The sequence below is a fragment of the Erinaceus europaeus genome, chromosome X (assembly GCF_950295315.1).
Source record: "Erinaceus europaeus chromosome X, mEriEur2.1, whole genome shotgun sequence".
Taxonomy (NCBI): Eukaryota; Metazoa; Chordata; class Mammalia; order Eulipotyphla; family Erinaceidae; genus Erinaceus; species Erinaceus europaeus.
In genome coordinates this window covers 656,009-676,106 of record NC_080185.1, presented here as the reverse complement: position 1 = coordinate 676,106, position 20,098 = coordinate 656,009, and the positions used below count along the sequence as shown (strand labels likewise).

At 51.2% G+C, this 20,098-nt stretch overlaps 1 protein-coding gene across 1 annotated transcript; it reads left to right on the top strand.

The window, feature by feature from the left end:
* Window positions 1–7,062: 7,062 nt before the first annotated feature.
* On the top strand, window positions 7,063–19,783 carry LOC132535874 (phosphatidylinositol-binding clathrin assembly protein-like). Its single transcript, XM_060183400.1, has 9 exons — window positions 7,063–7,200; window positions 10,161–10,236; window positions 11,170–11,272; window positions 11,429–11,522; window positions 11,628–11,739; window positions 12,871–12,977; window positions 14,843–14,884; window positions 18,749–18,828; window positions 19,578–19,783. The coding sequence occupies exons 1-9, from the start codon at window positions 7,087–7,089 to the stop codon at window positions 19,672–19,674; spliced, it is 825 nt and encodes a 274-aa protein (XP_060039383.1). The 5' UTR covers window positions 7,063–7,086; the 3' UTR covers window positions 19,675–19,783.
* The last annotated feature ends 315 nt before the right edge of the window (window positions 19,784–20,098 follow it).

The window sequence follows — 20,098 nt, the reverse complement described above, 5'->3', positions numbered from 1 at the left end:
GCTTTCGGTCTGTGTGCAGTAAAGTCTCTGCTTCACCCAAATCTGACCCCGTCTCCTCAGTTTTCTAGTGGGAATCTGAAGTTGTTTCCCTGGGAGTAAAGTGTCTGTTGTACTGACTGAGCTAGCTCCCAGATGCCTACTTTGTTCATCTCCACAGGGCTATCACTGGGGCTAAGTGTCCACACATCAAACCCACCACTGCTGACAGGATATATATATATATATATATATATATATATATATATATATATAAAAATAGGAAGAAAGAGAGACCTGCCTGCTGATCTGAGAAGCCTTTCCCCCTACAGGTGGGGAGTGGGGACTTGAACCTGGATCCTTGTGCCTGGTCATCTGTCTGCTCAACTTGGGGTGGCACCGTATGGCCCTTCACTTACTAATGAGAGAGAAGAGGACAGAGAGCTTTTGGTCTCATATCTATAAAGCTGGCGCGCACACGAAACAGAAAGGCTTCTTTGGTTTCATGAAAACAGATTTCATGCATCAAAAGATATTAGCAAGCAGGGAAAAGACAGGCCAGAGAGCAGTATGAGATCAGTGCAGTTGGGACTGAGATGGGTCACCTGGGAGAGTGCACAGTGAAGGAGAGGACTCAGCCTCCAGTCTCTGGCCACGTGGGAGCACATGCACCGGATGCAGCAGTTAGCAGCGGCAAAGCGCTCTGCTGAAAGAACAAACACACAACCTTCCCTGAAGATGTAGTGGGAGCGATAGGCTCATCTGTTCCCTAAAGTCCTAGATGAGGAGATAAGGTGTACTTACTCCTTTTGTCAGGAAAAAACTGAGTTGATAGCATCTGGATGAAAATTGAGGCAAAAATGCTTAAGCATGTGAGCGAGACTTGAGGCAGCGAATCGTAAAAACGTCTGAGTGGCACAAAGCAGAACTGGGACTGGGCTTGGTGGATTGAACCAAAGGAGAGGGCTGGGGTGGGGGTGGGGGGCATTCAGCTCCTGGTGTGCAATAGCCGAGGAGGACCTAGGCTGGAGCTGAGTGTTTTGCATAACATTGAGAAATCTTTACACATGTATCAACAACTGTATTTGCTGTAAACCATTAATTCCTCTAAATAAAGAAATATTTTTAAAAATCTGAGTAGAAGCATGTCACAGTCCAAGTGTCCAAGTTCCTGACCCGTGAGCAGTTTTCTGTGATTTCTGGCCTTAAGCGTTTGAACATCTTGTTAGTTAGTGGTGGCTGCCTCTGGTGGGAGTAAGGTCGATGCTATCCCCATGCCTGGGTGCATTACAAAGAAGACGGGGGTGCCAGGGTGGAAGCAGGTCTAATGGGCTTCAGTGCAGGGGCAATGGGTGTATGTTCAGTGATTCATTTTGAGGACGGGAGAAAGTGCTTCTTTTTAAAAATTTTTAAAAAAATATTTATTTTTCAGGGAGTCGGGCGGTAGCACAGTGGTGAAGTGCAGGTGGCGCAAAGCAAAACGAACAGTGAGAGGATCCCGGTTCGAGCCCCCGGCTCCCCACCTGCAGGGGAGTCGCTTCCCAGGCGGTGGGTGAAGCAGGTCTGCGGGTGTCTGTCTTTCTCTCCCCTCCCTGTCTCCCCTTCCTCTCTCCATTTCTCTCTGTCCTAGCCAACAACGAAGACGTCGATAACAACAACAATAATAACTACACCAATAAAAAAACAACAAGGGCAAAAACAGGGAAAATGAATAAATAAATATTTTTTAAAAATTACTTTCCCTTTTGTTGCCCTTGTTGTAGTTATTGTTGTTGATGTTGTTCATTGTTGGCTAGGACAGAGAGGAATGGAGAGAGGAGGGGAAGACCGAGAGGGGGAGAGAAAGACAGACAGACACCCGCACAGCTGCTTCACCGCCTGCCTGCGAAGCGACGCCCCTGCAGGGGGGGAGCCGGGGCTCGAACCGGGGTCCTGACGCCGCTCCCTGCGCTTTGCCCGCCGCGCTGCCGCCCGCCTCCCGAGGAAGTACTTCCAAAGCGTGTACATGAGCGTAACCCAGAGACAGGTTCAAAGGAAAAGCCTCGGCCAAAGTGGGATTAAAGGAAGGAAAGCACGTCTCCAGGTGGTCAGCGGGTGGCGCCCTTGCTACCGTGCTCGAAGATGCGGGTTCAAGCCCCGGTCCACCCGCGGGGACGCCTAACGCGCCGCGAAAAGGTGCTGCGGGCGGGCGTCTGTTTCCCACCGTGTGTCGGCGAGTGTGGCGACGACGCGTCCCCGACGACACGGGTGCGCGGGGCTGCGGGCTGCCGGAGGAGCGGCGGAGGCCCCGACGGCGCGTCCTCGTCCTCGTCCTCGTGGCCGGCTTCCGGCCCCCGCCCCGCCCCGCCCCGCCCCCGCAGGTTTCCGGGGTCCCACCTCACAATGCGCCGCCCGCCCGGTGGGCGACGCCTCTCTGCCGTCGCTCGCTCGCTCGCGGGCCTCGTCTCAGTCGCAGGGGGCGGCCCGGGCTCGGCACCGCACCGCACCGCACCGCGCCGTCGCCGTCGCCGTCGCCGTCGCCGTCGAGGCCGGCCGGCCGCCGCGCAGCGCACATGGGGTCCTCCGCGTCCAAGGCCGCCCTCGGGGCGACCACCGACGAGCCCACGGCGCCGGAGCCCAAACACCTGGCGGGTGAGTAGCCCGGCGCCCCCGGCAGGTTCACGCGCGGCGGCGGGAGGGCGGGCGGCTCGGACCCGGACCCGGCGCGCCGCCTCCCCCGTTTCCCACGGTCGACGGGCTTGGGGCCGCCGCGTGCGGGAGGGAGCCCCCTGGCCGCCCCCGGCCCCCGCTGCCCGAGCCCGAGCCCGAGCCCGAGCCCGGCGGCCTCTCGCCATGTTCGCCATTCCTGTCAGTAGCGGTTAGCTGACGGCCGTGTCCCACAGCGGCCGCCCCAGTGCCCGCCGGGGCTCCCTCGGCGTGTCCGACCTCCCTGTCGCCGCCTCCCTCCTTTCCACGCCCCACGCTGGCCCCAGGGCCCCGCCGTCTGTCTTCTCCCGCACGGCGACTTCACGGCTCGTGAGGCCGCCGCTGTCCGGCACGCCGAGGCCACGCCGAGGCCCTGTGAAAGCGCGGCTGCGCTCCCCTCCATTTCTTTGACCCGTACTGTTCTCCAGGTGGGTTGCAGTTGCCCCCCGCAATTTCTGCCCATATCCCAGAGGGCTCGGAGCCCCCAGTTCCTCTAGGAGCCAAAGCGTCTGTCCCCAAGAATGTCGGTAGCGTAGCGTAGCACACGGCCCGGGAAGCGATCCGGGAAGACACTGGATAAAGCCGGGCACTTCTTCTCCAGTCTAAGACAGGAGAGGGGAAAGCGAGACGCTCACGTGGCGCAGGGCGCAGGGCCCGGCCGGAGGACCCGGGTTCGAGCCCCCGGCTCCCCACCTGCAGGGCCGTCGCTTCGCAGGCAGGCGGTGAAGCAGCTGTGCGGGTGTCTGTCTGTCTTTCTCTCCCCCTCTCGGTCTTCCCCTCCTCTCTCCATTTCTCTCTGTCCTAGCCAACAACGACCACAACAATAATAATAACTACAACAATAAAACAACAAGGGCAACAAAAGGGGATAAATAAAGAAATAAGGAAAATTAAAAAAAAAAAAGACACTCAGAAGTAGAAATAGGTGTAGATGTCACTTGGAAAGGAAGTGAACACAGGAACATAGAAAAATGGGGGAAATAATATGGAGATTGGGGTGGTGGGAATTGGGTGGAGTTGTACCCCTCCTACCCTATGGATTTGTTAATTTATCCTTTCTCAAGTAAAAAAGAAATTTTAAAAAATGGGGGAAATATATATATAGAGAGATAGATAATGAAAAAGTCAGCCTGTATCTGTGACCTTGGGAGAACTGCAGTTTCCAGTGGAGGGAATGGCGACTCGGAACTCCGGTGGTGGGAACTGTGTGGAATTGCACCCTGTCATCTTCTAAGCTTGTAAATCAGTATGGAATCACTAATGAAAAACAAAAAACAAAAAGAGGGGACCAGACAGTGACACAGCTGGCTAACTGCACACATCACCATGTTCAAGGACCCGAGTTTGAGCCCCAACACCCCCCACCTGCAGGGGGGGAAGCTTCACGAGCAGTGAAGCAGGTCTGCAGGTGTCTCTCTTTCTCTCTCTCTCCCTCCCCTCCCCTCTCAATGTCTCTCTGTCCTGTCAAATAAATAGAAAGAAAGGGGCCAGGCAGTGGCGCACCTGGTTAAGCACACACATTACAGTGCACAAAGTCCCAGGTTCAAGCCCCTGGTCCCCACCTGTAGGGGGAAGCTTCACAAGTGGTAAAGTAGGGCTGCAAGTGCCTCTGTCTTCCTCTCCCTCTCTAACTCCCCCGCTCCTCTCAATCTCTCTCTGTCGCTATCCAGTGATAAATAAAAATAGGAAAGAAATGGCTGCCGGAAGCGGTGGATTCATAGTGCAGGCACCCAGCCCCAGTGATAACCCTGGTGGCAATAAAAAAATAAGAAAAAAAAAAAAAGAAAATTAAAAGGTTGTTTCTATTCCCACCAGCCATGTACCAGAGTCCCTTTTCCCCACGCTGGCATTGTCTGCTCTGTTGATGTAGGCCATCCCCATGGTGTGAGGTGCTCGCTCCATGCGGCTTTGATTTGCGTTTCTCTAGGAGTGAGTGCGGCGCAGGGCCTGAGTCTCCGCAGGCTCCGTGCACACCTTCTTTAGAAACTCTCCAGATCTCTCCCCCAGCTTTGACTCGGGTTAGCTAACTGGAGTCTTGTTGCTCAGCGCCGTAGTGCGCCTCTGCCGCCACTCTGTTGTCAGATGTGTGTTGTGCTGCTATCTTCATCTTCTCCCTTTTTTAGCCTTGTGGAACCTTCTTCCCAGATGGAGAAGCTTTTCAGTTTGTCGGAGTCTTCTTTCTTTTATTGTGCGTTAGTTTCACTTTCTCTTACGGTTGAGTCTCAAAAGACATCTTTGATGCTATAGCCCCCAAGTGTTTCCCTGATGTTTTCTTCTACCTGTTTTTATGGTCCCAGGTCTGGTGTCCAGGCTTTGGTTCCTTTGGAGTTAATTTGGGTGCAAGCTATTAACTGGTGGTCTACTTTGATTTTTGTGATTCTTTCTTTCTTTCTTTTTTAATTTTTTAAAACTTTATTATTTATTATTGGATAGAGACAGAGAAATTGAGAGGGGAGGGGAAGATAGGGAGAGAGAGAGAGACACCTGCAGCCCTGCTTCACCACTCATGAAGCTTTCCCCCTGCAGGTGGGGACCGGGGGCTTGAACCTGGGTCCTTGTGCGTTGTAATGTGTGCGCTTAATCAGGTGCGCCACTGCCTGGCCCTACTTTGATTTCTGTTTTCCTCCAAGGCTATTGCTGGGGCTTGGTGCCTGCACTAAGAGTCCACTGCTCCCGGTGGCCATCCACCCCCCCCCCTTTTTTCCTTTTCTTTTTTATTGAATAAAACAGAATTGAGAGGCAAGGGGGAGATAGAGAGGGAGAAAGACACCTGAAGACCTGCTTCACCACTCATGAGGCGTCCCCCCCCCCCCCGCAGGTGGGTAGTAGGAGCTCGAACCTGGGTCCTTGCCCATGGCACTATGTGCACTTAACCAGTTGTCACACTGGGCGGCCCCCCTACTTTGCTTTTTCTACATGTGGCTGTCCAGTTTTCCCAGCACCATTTATTGAAGAAGTCTTCTACTCATCACTAAATAGTTTTGGCCACTTTGTGATTTATTAAGTGTCCATATGTGTGGGTTTGTTTTCTTTTTTCATGTTGATTGATTTATTAGACAAGTCAGGGAGAACCAAAGCCACCCTCTGGCTTGAACACTCAGGGATTGAATGTGGGGCCTCCTCCTTGCAAGTCCCTTGATCTCTCGCTGTACTGCCTCTCACCAGCTGAATGACTGCTAAATGACAGTGTGCAGATAGGTTGGAAAACAAGCAGAGCTTTGCCTCCAAGAACTGGAGAGAAATGCTGCATGTTCTTGGCTGCAAAAAAAGGAAGTGTTGTCATTTTTGCATGTCTGTGGCAGGAAGTTGGGACTCTGTGCAGTAGACCAGATGGAGTCACGAAGTAGCAACACGGGCTTAGAGAATGAGGACATAAAGAGGGGACAGAAAGGTTCCAGAGGAACGCCCGTGGAAGGCCACTTTTCTGTGGAGAGGTGGCATAGAGATGCTTCAGCACGGGCGTCGGGTGGTAACACAGCGGGCTAAGCGCAGGTGGCGCAAAGCATGAGAACCGGTGCAGGGATCCCAGTTGGAGCCCCCGGCTCCCCACCCGCAGGGGAGTCGCTCCACAGGCGGTGAAGCAGGTCTACTGGTGTCTGTCTTTCTCTCCCCGTCTCTGTCTTCCCCTCCTCTCTCCAGTTCTCTCTGTCTCAGCCAACGATGACAACATCAATAACAACAACCGTAAGAACCACAACAACAAAAACCAAGGGCAACAAAAGGGAAAGTCAATATTTAATTTTTAAATAAATAAATAAAATGCTTCAGCGCTAGCCACCGCTCCCTACCAGCCTTCTTGAGTGCGGTTCATTCTTTAGATGTGTGTTCAACATCACCTGCCCTGAGCCGCCCCTGTGCTGCCCCGTAGGGACAGTGAGGACTTTAACAAACATGATCCCTTCCCAGCAGCTAGCGAAGTGACGGGCACTCACTGCTGTGGAACATGTATCAGTGCAGCTGATCATTTGACTTCACTTGCACGGTATTGATGTTAAAATAATTTCTCAGCCTGTCCATTTTTTTCTCCCACCAGACCCATCACTGAGCCTTAGTGCCAGCGTTGCCAGTGTTGCCAGCGTTGTGGATCCACCACTCCCAGAGGCCATTCTCCCTCCCCCGTGTTTTTTTTTTTAATTTAATAGAAATTTTTTGAAAAATTTCCTTTACTTTTATTAGATAGGACCGAGAGAAATTGAGAGGGAGAAAGACAGAGACACCTGCAGCCCTGCGTCACTGGTCGTGAAACTTCGTGCCCCTCACCCAGCCTGTATTTTATTTTCAGAGATTTATTTTATTTCCTGTGAGACAGAAAGAAGCCAGCAGTCTCAGGCTAATAAGCTGAGTATTTCCTCCCCCCTCTTGCCGTATTTTAACACTCGTCACTGTCTCTCGTTAGATCTCATTCATCACATAAATGGAACGAAAATGAGCGTGGCGCGTCTCGCCGATGTCCTGTCTCAGCAAGCGGGGAGCAGCAGCTGGGTGGTGGTGTTCAAAGCTCTGGTGACGGTGCACCACCTGATGGTGCACGGGAACGAGGTGAGCCTTTCAGTAATGCCAGGCAGGGCGAAGTAACGAGCTGTGGGTGTTCAGCACTGCTCTTTCCTTGTTTCCCCAGCAGTCTCACTTCACGGCCTTGATGGGGGAATAGTGCCTTAGCCAGTGGACATCAGGTGGTGACTGGAGGGGCTCTTTCCCTCTCCCCTTTACACGATTTACATACACCAGATAAACAGAAAGCCCTCGAACCTAAGCTGCCTTCCGTTGCCAGGCAAACCGGGCACCTGGGTGAATGCCGTCGCCACCAGGGCAGCTCTCCTTACCTAAACTCTTTTATAGTTTACAAAGCGCCTGAAATGTTGTGACAGCTGAGTATTTCTCTCCTCCCTTCACAGAAGCTTGTGTCAGTAGAGTTTCCGTCAGCCTTGGCGGTCTAGAAATTCACTGGCTCCTGGCTCCACTACAAATCAGAGATAAGCACTGTTCCAGTGGGACAAGTCAGGATACATGGGCCAGAAGAGGTAACTAGGTCTGGAGGCTTTTTATCAGACCACAGTCAGCACACGTTTTGGTGTCTGACACTGCAGCCTCTGCAAGTGGAGCACGAGAGCCCAGGATGTGACCTAAGCGCCGAATTTAACGGAAAAGCCGTCGGCTCAGTTCACATCCCGTAAGGAAGCAGTGCAGTGAGAGCTTTCTCTTACCTCAGACGCGAGAATAAATCCCCATGAGTGCCCATGAATGAAATCTGCAGATGTGAAAACCTGAGTCTGCCCGTTGAAAACGTAAGTGAGCACTCAGCTCATGGCAATGAGTAGGAAAGACAGCAGAGTCGGAATAAGAGATATGCAGCATGCGGAACTTAGACACACGGCTAAAGTGGAAATGTGAGGGAAGAAGGTAGCACGGTGGGGAGATGAGCAAACGGCAAGGAGCCAGCTTGAGTATGCCACCCGGAGACAGGCTCAGCCAAGCCCCGTGTGGAGTGGGGGACAGCTGCGGGCCAGCTCAGGGGAGGCCTCGAGGGCACAGTAGCTCACAGCCCCCATGCGTGGCCTGCATGTAGCGCTGCTGCCCCTGCTGAGGCCGGCGGGACAGGGAGCCATGGCTCGTCAAATGGGACATGCCCAGCTCAGTGACGCAGCAGACCCCCTCCTCACGGTGTGCCTAGAGTTGTTGAAAGGGGAAAGCGCCCACACTCTCTGAGAAGGGGCCTGGACCTGCAGTGAGGTGTGCTCATTGCACGGCTACTGGCTGCATGGCGCGGCATGTGGACAGCAAAGCTAAAACTCCAAGCTGCAGAACGATACTCAGAGTGCAGTATGATACTTCTAGATTTGAAATGCACACTTGAGTATTTGTGCACAGAATAAACACCCGTAGCACTGTAGTACAATAGACGGTGCAGGTAGCATGCTAAAATTAATGCCAGTCAGAGGATGGCCTCGGTGGGAGGTTAGAGTGCTATGTGGAAAACAGAAATGTTTCCCATGTACCATCTATTGTATTTCACTGTCGAATGTCAACCATTAATCCCCCCAATAAAGAAGAAGAAAAAATGGTGTTAGTAACTTCCAGTTAAAAGCAAAAAGGGGGTGAGTATGGGATGATCTCACTCTCAGGCAGAAGTTGAAAAACAAGATCAGAAGAGAAAACACAAGTAGCACCCGAACTGGAGTTGGCGTACTGCACCAAATAAGACTCTGGGGGTGGGTTGGGGGATGAATACAGGTCCAAAAAGGATGACAGAGGACCTAGTGAGGGTTTTATTGTTATGTGGAAAACCGGGAAATGTTATGTACAAACTATTGTATTTACTGTTGAATGTAAAACATTAATTACCCAGTAAAGAAATTTTTTTTTTTTTTTAGTATATCCACAGTTACTGCTCCAGTCAGTCCTAGGATGCTTTTTTTTTTTTTTTTTCCTCCAGGGTTATTGCTGGGCTCGGTGCCTGCACCATGAATCCACCGCTCCTGGAGGCCATTTTTCCTCCTTTTTGTTGCCCTAGTTGTTGCAGCCTCGTTGCGGTTATTATTGCCATTGTTGACGTTGCTTTGTTGTTGGATAGGACAGAGAGAAATGGAGAGAGGAGGGGAAGACAGAGAGAGAGGGGAGAGAAAGACAGACACCTGCAGACCTGCTTCACCGCCCGTGGAGCGACTCCCCTGCAGGTGGGGAGCCGGAGGCTCGAACCGGGATCCTTACGCCGGTCCCTGCGCTTTGCGCCACGTGCGCTTAACCCACTGCGCCACCGCCCGACTCCCCCAGTAAAGAAATTTTTAAAAAAAGGGGGTCGGGCAGTAGCACAGCGGGTTAAGCATAGGTGGCACAAAGCGCAAGGACCGGCGTAAGGATCCCGGTTCGAGCCCCCGGCTCCCCACCTGCAGGGGAGTCGCTTCCCAGGCGGTGAAGCAGGTCTGCAGGTGTCTTTCTCTCCCCCTCTCTGTCTTCCCCTCCTCTCTCCATTTCTCTCTGTCCTATCCAACAACGAACGACATCAACCATAACAATAATAACCACAACAAGGCTACAACAACAAGGGCAACAAAAGGGGGAAAATGGCCTCCAGGAGCCGTGGATTCATGGTGCAGGCACCGAGCCCCAGCAATAAGCCTGGAGGAAAAAAAAAAAGGAATTTAGGGATGGGTGAAAAGCGCGCTAAAGTTCTCTGGAATACTTGCTTGCTCTGATTTCCAAGTAGACTGGAAGCAGACCTGTCCGAAAGTCAGCAGTAGCCTTTCTGGATACTGAAATGCATACACACACAAGACTGTGGTGTAAAATCAAGTACGCGGTCAACACTAATGATTACAGTGATTCTGAGACTGGTCAGAATGTTAGATGGGGAAGAGTGCGTGTAACCCTTTGTTTGTTGGGAGTATATAAGTGCAGGCTGTCTGCGAAGTGCATAGAGCCTGTGTTCACATTGATAAGATCATTGATGAACTCTGTCTGTGAACAGGAAGTAATCTTTGCATTGACAAATTTTTTGACAGCGTTTTCTCCAGCATCTTTCATCTAGAAACTCTTTGTTCACTTTACACAACTTCTTGGATAAAAGTGTCATAGAAGGTAAGATGATCCTTCGATAGAAGTCATTCCATGCAACAAGGACGACAGTTCCTAAATCCGTGCCTGTTTAACCAGCTGACGGTAACTTACAGGTTGTGTGTGTGTGTGTGTGTGTGTGTGTGTGTGTGTGTGTGTGTGTGTGTGTGTAATGCTGAACAATTCCACCACACAAGAACAGCAGCAGAGTGATAGAATATACTCTGTTCTGGAAAGAGAGGGAATTGAGACCTACAGGGCTTTGCTCACCGAGGCCTACCTTGTTCACTCCCAAAATGTGGCCCTACCCCTCTGCCCGAGTTTGGGTTCTTCACTCCTCATCAGTCAACCATCTTTTGCTTAACTGCGTATCAGTTCCCATAGGCATGTAAACTCCACAGACAGGGACCTCTGTGTCATTTTCCCTCTGCTGAGGAGCACAAAAGGCAGGACCCTGCGACAGTTCCCAGTCCCCAGAGTACACTCCCCAACTGTGGAATCCACAAACCGAGGTCTGTCTGGAGTCTGAATGGCACGGAGTTGAGCTGCTTCTATGGCCTTTCTCTGGTTCTCGACGATGATGAGCAAGGCTGTCTGCTAAGGGGGTAGGTTGTGAAGGGATGGTTAGAGCTGAAGGAAGAAAAAGATGAAAAACATGCGGCTGCTCCTGTGGAAAGGGGAAACTGATAAAGCTCAGCTAGTCCCTCTGCTCAGTGATGTCGCCATCGACACTCACTCCCGTCGCCATCCCGTGGGCGCAGATGATGGTCTCTGACAGTGAGCTTGAATTCAGAATGCTGGGCTGTGTGTTAACAAAGTCCTTTGAGGTTTTCTTGGTTGAAAGAAGTTGCTGAGATTCTTGGGGTGAATGTAGGCTAAGTCTTCGTGTTGGCTAGCTTATACTGTAAATGTTTACTATTACTTACCTGGCAAATATAAACACTGTCTCACCTGTAGGCTATTCTATGTCGACTTTCATCAGGCGCTATAGCAGGTACTTGAACGAAAAGTCACTGGCTTACAGAATGCTTGCATCTGACATCACCAAAACCAAGAGAGGGTCAGTAAACCACCTTGCCTGGGGATACGAGGAGTAGGGGAATGCATTTGTAGTCGGACGTGTACTGTGTCAAAAGCTTGCTTTCATGCTGCTGCTGCCACAGCACTTGTTCCCACAGCCTGAGTTCTTGTTGAGAATTCCCCTTCTCTTCTCTAGACTGGATGGAATGATGAGAACTCTGAGCACAAAAGAGCTGCTGAAGATACTCCCAGTCATTCAGACTCAGTTTGACGCACTTCTCAACTTTAATGTAAGAGTCCTCTCTTAGAATGTTGACAAGTGCCATTCTTGGCCAGTGGTGGGGAGACAAATTTTCAAATGGGGGTGGTGACTGACTACTCTTTGTGCTTTTTAGGCAAACGCGGATGAGCTGAATAACAGGATAATAGAAGCTGCTTTCATGCTCCTCTTTAAGGATTCTCTTCGTCTCTTTGCGGCCTACAATGAGGGGATCTTAAATCTGTTAGGTAGGCTAAAGAATGGATGGCACTTAAAAAAAAAAAACGCTGAAAGCAAAGCATTTGTTCAGATGAGTGGTCTCTGTATTTAGAGCCTGGTGTGTTTTTTGTTCAAAATAGAAGATCCTTGGAGGGGACTGCATATAGATGAGAAACATATTTTTTGTATTAATTAATTAATCTATTTTCCCTTTTGTTGCCCTTGTTGCTTTTTTTATTGTTGTAGTTATTATTGTTGTTGCTGATGTTGACATTGTTGAGAGAGGAGGGGAAGACAGAGAGGGGGAGAGAAAGATAGACACCTGCAGACCTGCTTCACCGCCTGTGAAGCGACTCCCCTGCAGGTGGGGAGCCGGGGACTCGAACCGGGATCTTTATGCCGGTCCTTGGGCTTCGCGCCACCTGCGCTTAACCTGCCGCGCTACCGCCCAACTCCCGATGAGAAACATATTATGCTGGCTAAAAGCCATTTGGCTAACTACAGAGCTTTTAGTTTTTGTGTGTCAGCTGTTCTCTCAGTGAAATTTGCCAGGAAGGCAGCACGGGCACCCTGTGTATACACCATCTCTTGAGAGATGGTCCACCAAGGTCAAATGAGAGAGCTCGACTTTCCGGAGAGAGCCTACAGCAGAAGTGATTGTTACTCACTGTCACGAGCACATAGTTAGTAGACTTGTCAGGAAAGTTCTTTGAGCGTCTAGCCCTAAAGAGTGATTTCATTTCATACGAAGGGTTTTCCAGACTTTGGTGAGGACCTGTGGGTTTGTTTGTTTGTTTGTTTGTTTGTTTCTTGACTACAGAAGTTCCCAGTATCGTTCTGGAGTTATGAAGGAGTAGGAAGTACAGGACTTCAGAGATCAGTCTAGAAGTCATGGAAAACCAACTCTCTGTGTATGTTATTAATGTGTATTTTCCTAGCTCTGGTGTTCGGCCTGCTGCAGTTACTACCACAGTCTGTGGTGTATATGGACTGAGGGCAGGGTTGTTTGCCAAAACAGAAAATCATCGCATCTAAACTTACTGCTTCTGAATTCGTAAAAAATCACACCCAGAACCAGCTTGAAATAGAATAATCAGAATGGAGTTAAACTTGAAAGCTGCTAAGATTGCTCATTCTTGATCATTTATTTTCTATTTTAGGCAAGTATTTTAACATGAGGAAGACTCAGTGCAGGGAAAGCTTGGATATTTACATCAAGTTCCTGGGGAGGACTACGAAGCTCGCACAGTTCCTGAAAGTTGCAGAGGTTCTGAAATCCTTCTCTATCCAAAACTTTTCTGCTATTTTCTGCATTAGCCTAGCATTCAGTGTAACTGCCTTTTCCCTGCCCCACCCCACCCACATCACAGAGACATACAGAACTGATGGCATTCTTAACTATTTCATAAATAGTACAGCCAAGAACTAAAGGTTTTAAAATATGCCACCCAATTCTCTTGTGCTCAAAAGCAATCTTTTTTTTTTTTTTTTTATGTCAGAAGTGGTTTTTTTTTTGTTTTGTTTTGTTTTGTTTTTTTGCCTCCAGGGTTATCGCTGGGGCTCAGTGCCTGCACTACAAATCCATTGTTCCTGGAGGCCATTTTACCCATTTCGTTGCCCTTGTTGTTGCACTTGTTGTAGTTGTTATTGTTATTGTTGTCATAGCTGCTGTCGTTATTGGATAGAACAGAGAGAAATGGAGAGAGGAGGGGAAGACAGAGAGGAGGAGAGAAAGATAGACACCTGCAGACCTGCTTCACCGCCTGTGAAGCGACTCCTCCTGTGGGTGGGGAGCTGGGGGCTCAAACCGAGATGTGCTTAACCTGCTGCGCTACCACGCAGCTCCCCCCAAAGCAATCTTTTTTTATAATTCTTTTTTTAATATTTATTTTTACTTATTTATTCCCTTTTGTTGCCCTTGTTGTTTTATTGTTGTCGTTATTATTGTTGTCGTCGTTGTTGGCTAGGACAGAGAGAAATGGAGAGAGGAGGGGAAGACAGAGAGGAGGAGAGAAAGATAGACACCTGCAGACCTGCTTCACCGCCTGTGAAGCGACTCCCCTGCAGGTGGGGAGCCAGGGTTCGAACCGGGATCCTTATCCCGGTCCTTGTGCTTTGCGCCACCTGCGCTTAACCCGCTGCGCTACAGCCCGACTCCCCTTTATAATTCTTAGAAAATATTTATTTATTCCCTTTTTGTTGCCCATGTTGTTTTTTTGTAGTTACTGTTGTTGTTATTGATGTCGTTGTTGGATAGGACAGAGAGAAATGGAGAGAGGAGGGGAAGGCAGAGAGGGGGAGACAAAGAGAGACACCTGCAGACCTGCTTCACCGCCTGTGAAGCGACTCCCCTGCGGGTGGGGAGCCGGGGCCTCGAACCGGGCTCCTTACGCCGGTCCCTGCGCTTCGCGCCACATGCGCTTAACCCGCTGCGCTAGCGCCCGACTCCCCAAAAGTAACCTTATAAGGACTTCTTTGTGTATGTGTGTGTGCTTGGGGCGGAGGGGGGTGGGCGTGAAGCGACAGGCCTAGAGCCCGGGTCTCCTACTTGGTATTGCTGAGCTGCATTCCCAGCCCTTGCAGTGGCCTCTGTTATCGGCCAGGAGCACAGCTGGCACGGAAACCACTCTAAGACTGGGCCCAAATCCCGCGGCTTAAGTCTTTGCAGGCAGAGGTCCTAAGGTGGAGCGTGGCTGAGCCAGGAGGGCGGGACGCCGAGGAGGTTGTCAGAGACATGTATGGGCTGAGAGGACGCAGCTGCACTGCAGCGAGTGCACAGCAGAGTCACTGTGAGGGCCCACTGGCAGACACATGCACCTGAGACTCAGTGCAGCTCAGCGCTCCCCAGACCACAGGCAGGCCGTAGCTGGCCGGCTTTTCCAGTCTCGCCATTGAGACAAAGACGAGACTGCGTCTAAGTGCCGAGGGTGTCTGTAGGCCCTTTGAGGTCTAGGTCCGTGCCAGCCCCACAGACATCCATTCACGCTCTGGGCACTTGTGGACATGTCGGCCTCACGCTCATTTCTGTACACGCTCTGCCTCTTTTCTGTGCACGATCATCTTAGTGTTTTTACTCTGTACCACTCCCTGCCATAACGTGTACCTTCTCTCTCCCCTTCCTTGTGATTCCAGCAAGTTGGAGTTGACCAGAATGACATTCCATATCTTAATCAGGTCAGTGCGTGGCTGTTCTGTCCAGAGGACTTGTTGGCGCTCCTGTGTGCCCCCCTCCCTGGGCTCACACAGATTTGACTTTTCTTAGCAGTGTGTCCAGCCCTGCTGAGTGCTGACTCCTGGTGAAACCACCTGGCCTGCTTTTCTAAAGGGTGGTGCTGGTGAGACAAGCAAGGGTTAACTCTTTTGTTTTTTAACTTTCTATTTTATTAATTAATTTTTACTAGAGCGCTGCTCAGCTCTGGCTGATGGTGGTACAGGGGACCGAACCTGGTGCTTCAGAGCCTCAGGCATGAGAGTCTCTTTGCAGAACCATTATGCTATCTTCCCCCACCTGCAAGAGTTAACTTCTCACAGGAGAGAAGAATTGGGTGTTCAAGCTGAATAAGAAGAACACAGCTGGAGACAGCCTTCCCTCCCCTCAGCACAGAGGGGACTTTCTGCTAAAAGTCATCAACTTGGCCTGAGCCAGCTACCAGTGAACACTCTATGCTACCTAATAGAAGGGGTTGTTAGCAAACCCTGCTGATAAGCAAAACAGAGAGTGCTCTCTTCACATAGAAAGAAAAACGTAACCTTTTCAGCTTGTTGCTATGAGTTACTATGGGAAAATCGAGGGGCTAGGTGGTGGTGCACCTGGTTGAGCACACATGTCACAATACGCAAGGACCTGGGTTCGAGCCCCCGGTCCCCAACTGCGAGGGGAAAGCTTTGCGAGTGGTGCAGCAGGGCTGCAGGTGTCTTTCTCCCTCTCTATCTCCTCCTCTCTCGATTTCTGCCTCTTTCTATCCAGTAAATAAATATAGTACAAAAAGCAGACAAACCAAAAACCCCTGAAGGGACAACCTGAAATGGAGAGGGCAGCTATTGCAAAAGGGAAGTGGAGAACTGTAAAAGGGCCCAGTCCGTGGACGCAAGTCTGGGGGGCTCTGCCGGCACTGGGGGAAGCACTGCTTTCTGCTTTCCAGCCTCGGCGTGCCCATCTCTCTGCCCTGCCAGAGAATCCCACAGCACTGGTGGCTGCAAACAGCAGGACAAAGTGTTGGAATCTTAAACCCGGGCTTGAGGCCTCCTTTCCGCCTTCTGGGTGCGTGACCTCCAGCAGCTCACAGCAGACACCGTGTCACTTTCTCGGCCTACTGCAGTGCTGTGAGAGTGAGATGAGTGCAAGAGGCTGCATGGCCGCAGGGGGGCAGTGCAGAGGGTAGAGGTGGGAGGGATCACAGGGTGGAGCAGCGGGACTGCCTGTCTAGCCCGGACTTGTGGCACTCAGCCTCTGCATCCTCTGGGCTCCAGACTCGTGAGGCGTGTGGCCTTGGGCGTCCGTCCGTCCGTCCGTCCGTTGGAGCAAGCTGCCTGCAGGACTCAGACTCCCCAGGGGTCCAGCCTCCTCTTTCTCTGTGTGGGGGGGAGGGGGGCGTCCCAGAGGCAGTGTTTGAGCCCCTGTTCTGAATGACTTGTCCTTGTAGATCCCTGGTCACTGCAGCCCTTCAGCTTAGAGCCACCCAGAAGGCCCTGAGTCCTAGTAGTTCTCCCTCCTCTGGAGCTCAGGGAGCTTGGCAAGGCCTCTGCGGGGCCCGCCACCCTCTGCTCATCCCAGCTGCGCTGCTTGTCAGAGGAGCCGTGTGACTTTCTGTAGACTTCGGACCACACTGTGAGAGAGGAATGGGAAAGGCACCCAAACCCAGGGCAGACAGTGGCAAGTCAGGTGTCCGCACAGTGGCTTCCAGCCCACACTGTCACCAGCACATGCTTCTCCTCGGCCGGGAGGAAGGGGCTGGCAGGGAGGCACACTCCCAGCCTGGAAGCAACAGCACAGAGGCCACCAAACAAAGCTTTAAATGTCCCCAGATGGGGGTCCTCAGAGTTTTCTTCAAGTGGGAGGTGGTTGGTGGGTGTTGGGGGGAGCATAGGCGGGGTGTTCATGGACCAGGGCTCGGCCCCTGGGGGTCATCAGACAGGAGGACCCAGAGGCTGCAGCACCACTGGGTCCCCCTCTCTCCTTCCCTCAGCTCAGGTCCTCAGAGCACTCTAGTCAGACTGGCTGGTGAAGGCAGGCGTCTCTGTCCGATTCCGCGCCCTACCTAGTGTTTTGAGTGGGGACCCCTAGCAGCTAAGCCTTGTGTGATGGCAGCACCTCCAGCTCAAAGCCTTCAGTGAACTCTGAGGAAGTCAGATGAAAAAAGAAGACCTCCAACCAGCACTGTTCACGTAGTGCCAACTTTGATTCCTTTTTAAAAAATATTTATTCCCTTTTGTTGCCCTTGTTTTATTGTAGTTATTGTTGTTGTTGTCGTCATGGTTGGCTAGGACAGAGAGAAATGGAGAGAGGAGGGCAAGACAGAAAGGGGGAGAGAAAGACAGACACCTGCAGACCTGCTTCACCGCCTGGGAAGCGACGCCCCTGCAGATGGGGAGCCGGGGGCTCGAACCGGGATCCTCACGCGGGTCCTTGCGCTTTGCGCCACCTGCTCTTAACCGGCTGCGCTCCCGCCCGACTCCCACTTTGATTCCTTTGAGACCGTTTCTGATGCCGTCTGTTAAATGCTCAGCTGATTGACTTGACTGTCCCACTTGCGGTGCCCTGCTCCTCCGTGGCCGTTCCTTCGCCTCCTCTTGTCTGTCTTGCAGGCTAGAGTCTTTGAGGTGCGCCTCTGTCCCAGATTCCCTCTTCCTCACCACAGGCGTCTGTCTCCAGGTTCGACCCAAGGGCAGCTTCTGGAATGTTTCTGTTCTAGGGCAGTCCCGGGCACTTCTGCTCCTGGCGTCCACACTGAGCAGGTGCCCGCTGGGCTGCCTCTTTAGAAGCTGGCCAGAGTGTCAGTCCTAGAGCGCTCCCTCCTCCTCAGAGTGGTGTCCCAGTCCTGCCCACGGTGCTCACGGCTCCTTCCCTCAGCCTACTCCGCTCTGTGTTTGCAGCACCTCTTTCAGATGCTGCCATGGCGACCACGCCTGCCATCTGATCTCCACAGTGCCGCCAGGATGTGACTGGTCCTTTCAGGCCTCAGAAAGCCACGTCACAGGACGGGGGGGGGGGGGGGGGGGGGCGGACAGGGGGCGATACCCCCCCCACACACACACAGTGCCTTTCACAGAAAGCCGGCCTCTTCGTCCTCTTACTGCCCTTGGCCTCTGCCATAGCGGCACAGGGCTGTTCCGTCCACGGCCGTGGCTGTGCCCTTTCCAGGACCTTTTCACGGAGTGGTTCCCCTGCCCTGCCACCCCACTCCTTCTTTCATTCCCCCTTCAAATCTTTCTCAGCTTTTACCTTTGATTAGTAATGCATTTTTAAAGTTTCATACAGACATAAAGAATTGTGAGGGGGAGACACATTTGGAGGCCTGTCTTACCAGTCTTGCAGCTTTCCCCTGGAGGCGGGGAGCAGGGCTTTGAGCCCAGGTCCTTGCATAAGGTAGCGTACAACATAAGGTACACGATCAACCAGGTGCGACACTACCTGGCCCCCAACCTTTACTTCTTTCGGGAGAGCTGTTTTTTCTACTTCCCTGGCTGGGTTTGAAAAAGAGATGGGCCAGGTGGTGCACCTTGTCAAGTGCTTACATTACAGTGCTCATCTGACCCAGGTTCAAGCCTTTGATCCCAACCTTCAGGGGGAAGCTTCATGAGTGGTGAAGGCAGGGCTGCAGATGTTTCTCTACCTTTCTCCCTTTATCTCCCTTCCCCTTTCAATTTCTCTCTTGTCTCTGTCCAATAAATTAATAGTGATTAAGTGAATTACAACCATTATTTGCCTTGAGTGTACTGATAACAGGTGTCCGTATTTTCAGGTTTGCCTTATGTAAGAGAATATTATTAATGTGCTAAGAACTGTCGGAAAATGACTCTTATAATAACTGTTTCCAGGCACCCCACAGTTTACTGGAAGCACTCCAGCAGCATTTAGCTTCTTTGGAAGAAAGAAATGACATTGTTCCTCCTCACAGGTGAGTTAGTGTCTTTGTAGAGATGGATTCTCTTTCTCACTGGACAACTTCCTTCTATTTAGCAAGAGGAGAGGGACATTGACTATGCTTGAATGCTATCCAGGGGTTTGAAATGCTACTATGGAAAAGACATGAGTCTTTCAGGGACCCATACTCTTCACATGGGTGAGTCACTTCCCAGAAGAGGTGCTTCTTTACCGAGTGATTCTCCAAGTCGGAGAGCAGGACTGCAAGAAGCCCCTCTTTTGAAGAATCTGATGCCCTCCCGTAGGAGCTCTGCTAGTGGGAATTACTGTCCTGGAGGTGCACAGACAAGAAGTACACAGAACAGTGGGCAGGAGCGTCGAAGACGCGCGCGCGCGCACACACACACACACACACACACACACACACTACATGTATACACACAGTGAATTAACACCAACAATGGGATGTGTCACTTCACAGTGTTTACACCAGCTACTTCTGAGTGGAAAAAACATGCTCAACTTCCATTGTTTGGTACTTTTCAGAATTGCCCCAAGTTTTGTTGACAATCATGCATCCATTATTCATTCCACGTTTACAGGCCGTGTGGATTGGAATCAGGTTATGCATTCACTACTTATCAGTTGTCTCTTTGTTACAGATCGGTATATGAGTAAGTGTGTGCTGAGGTGGGTGGATGGATTGCTGGATGGACTCAGCTGGGTGAGGGGTATGTGACCCTACTAACTGTCCAGGCCTCATCTGTCTTGCGTTCTCTCAAGTCTCCAGCGCGCTTTGATGTCCTCCATCACGAAGTTTCCTCTTCTGAAAGCTTCACCAAGAGAAGCTTGGGTTCCAGGTAATAGAACTGCTGCATGACTGTGTCCATAAGGATGGGAAACAGAAACAGAGCAGAGTCTCGGTCTTCCACTGCCCAACCACCTGCTGTCGGCTGCAGTCTTTGACCTAGAAGGTTCATTTAGCAGAGCTTTTCCAACACATATGTTTACAGTTGTGAACATTGCAACATTGCAGTAACAAATCACTGTCAACAAGAGTCTTGTTTTTGTGTACTGAAATGATCTCCAGGACATATTATCACATTGCAAATGAGCGAGATGTGAGACTACATACCGTCTTTGACGTTAAAAACAGAAAGATAGATACACTTTATAATTCCTTAAGGAATATTTCTGGATATAGCATATGGAATGAAGTGAGCTGGGGGCAGGGGTAGATAGCATAGTGGTTATGCAAAGAGACTCTCATACCTGAGGCTTCGAAGTCCCAGGTTCAATCCCCC

Coding starts and splice junctions, on each gene's coding strand:
- LOC132535874 (XM_060183400.1), top strand. CDS start 7,087: ATGAGCGTGGCGCGTCTCGCCGATGTCCTGTCTCAGCAAGCGGGGAGC. Junction 11,273..11,428: donor ATCACCAAAACCAAGAGAGG/GTCAGTAAACCA, acceptor TCTCTTCTCTAG/ACTGGATGGAATGATGAGAA. Junction 18,829..19,577: donor GACATTGTTCCTCCTCACAG/GTGAGTTAGTGT, acceptor CGTTCTCTCAAG/TCTCCAGCGCGCTTTGATGT.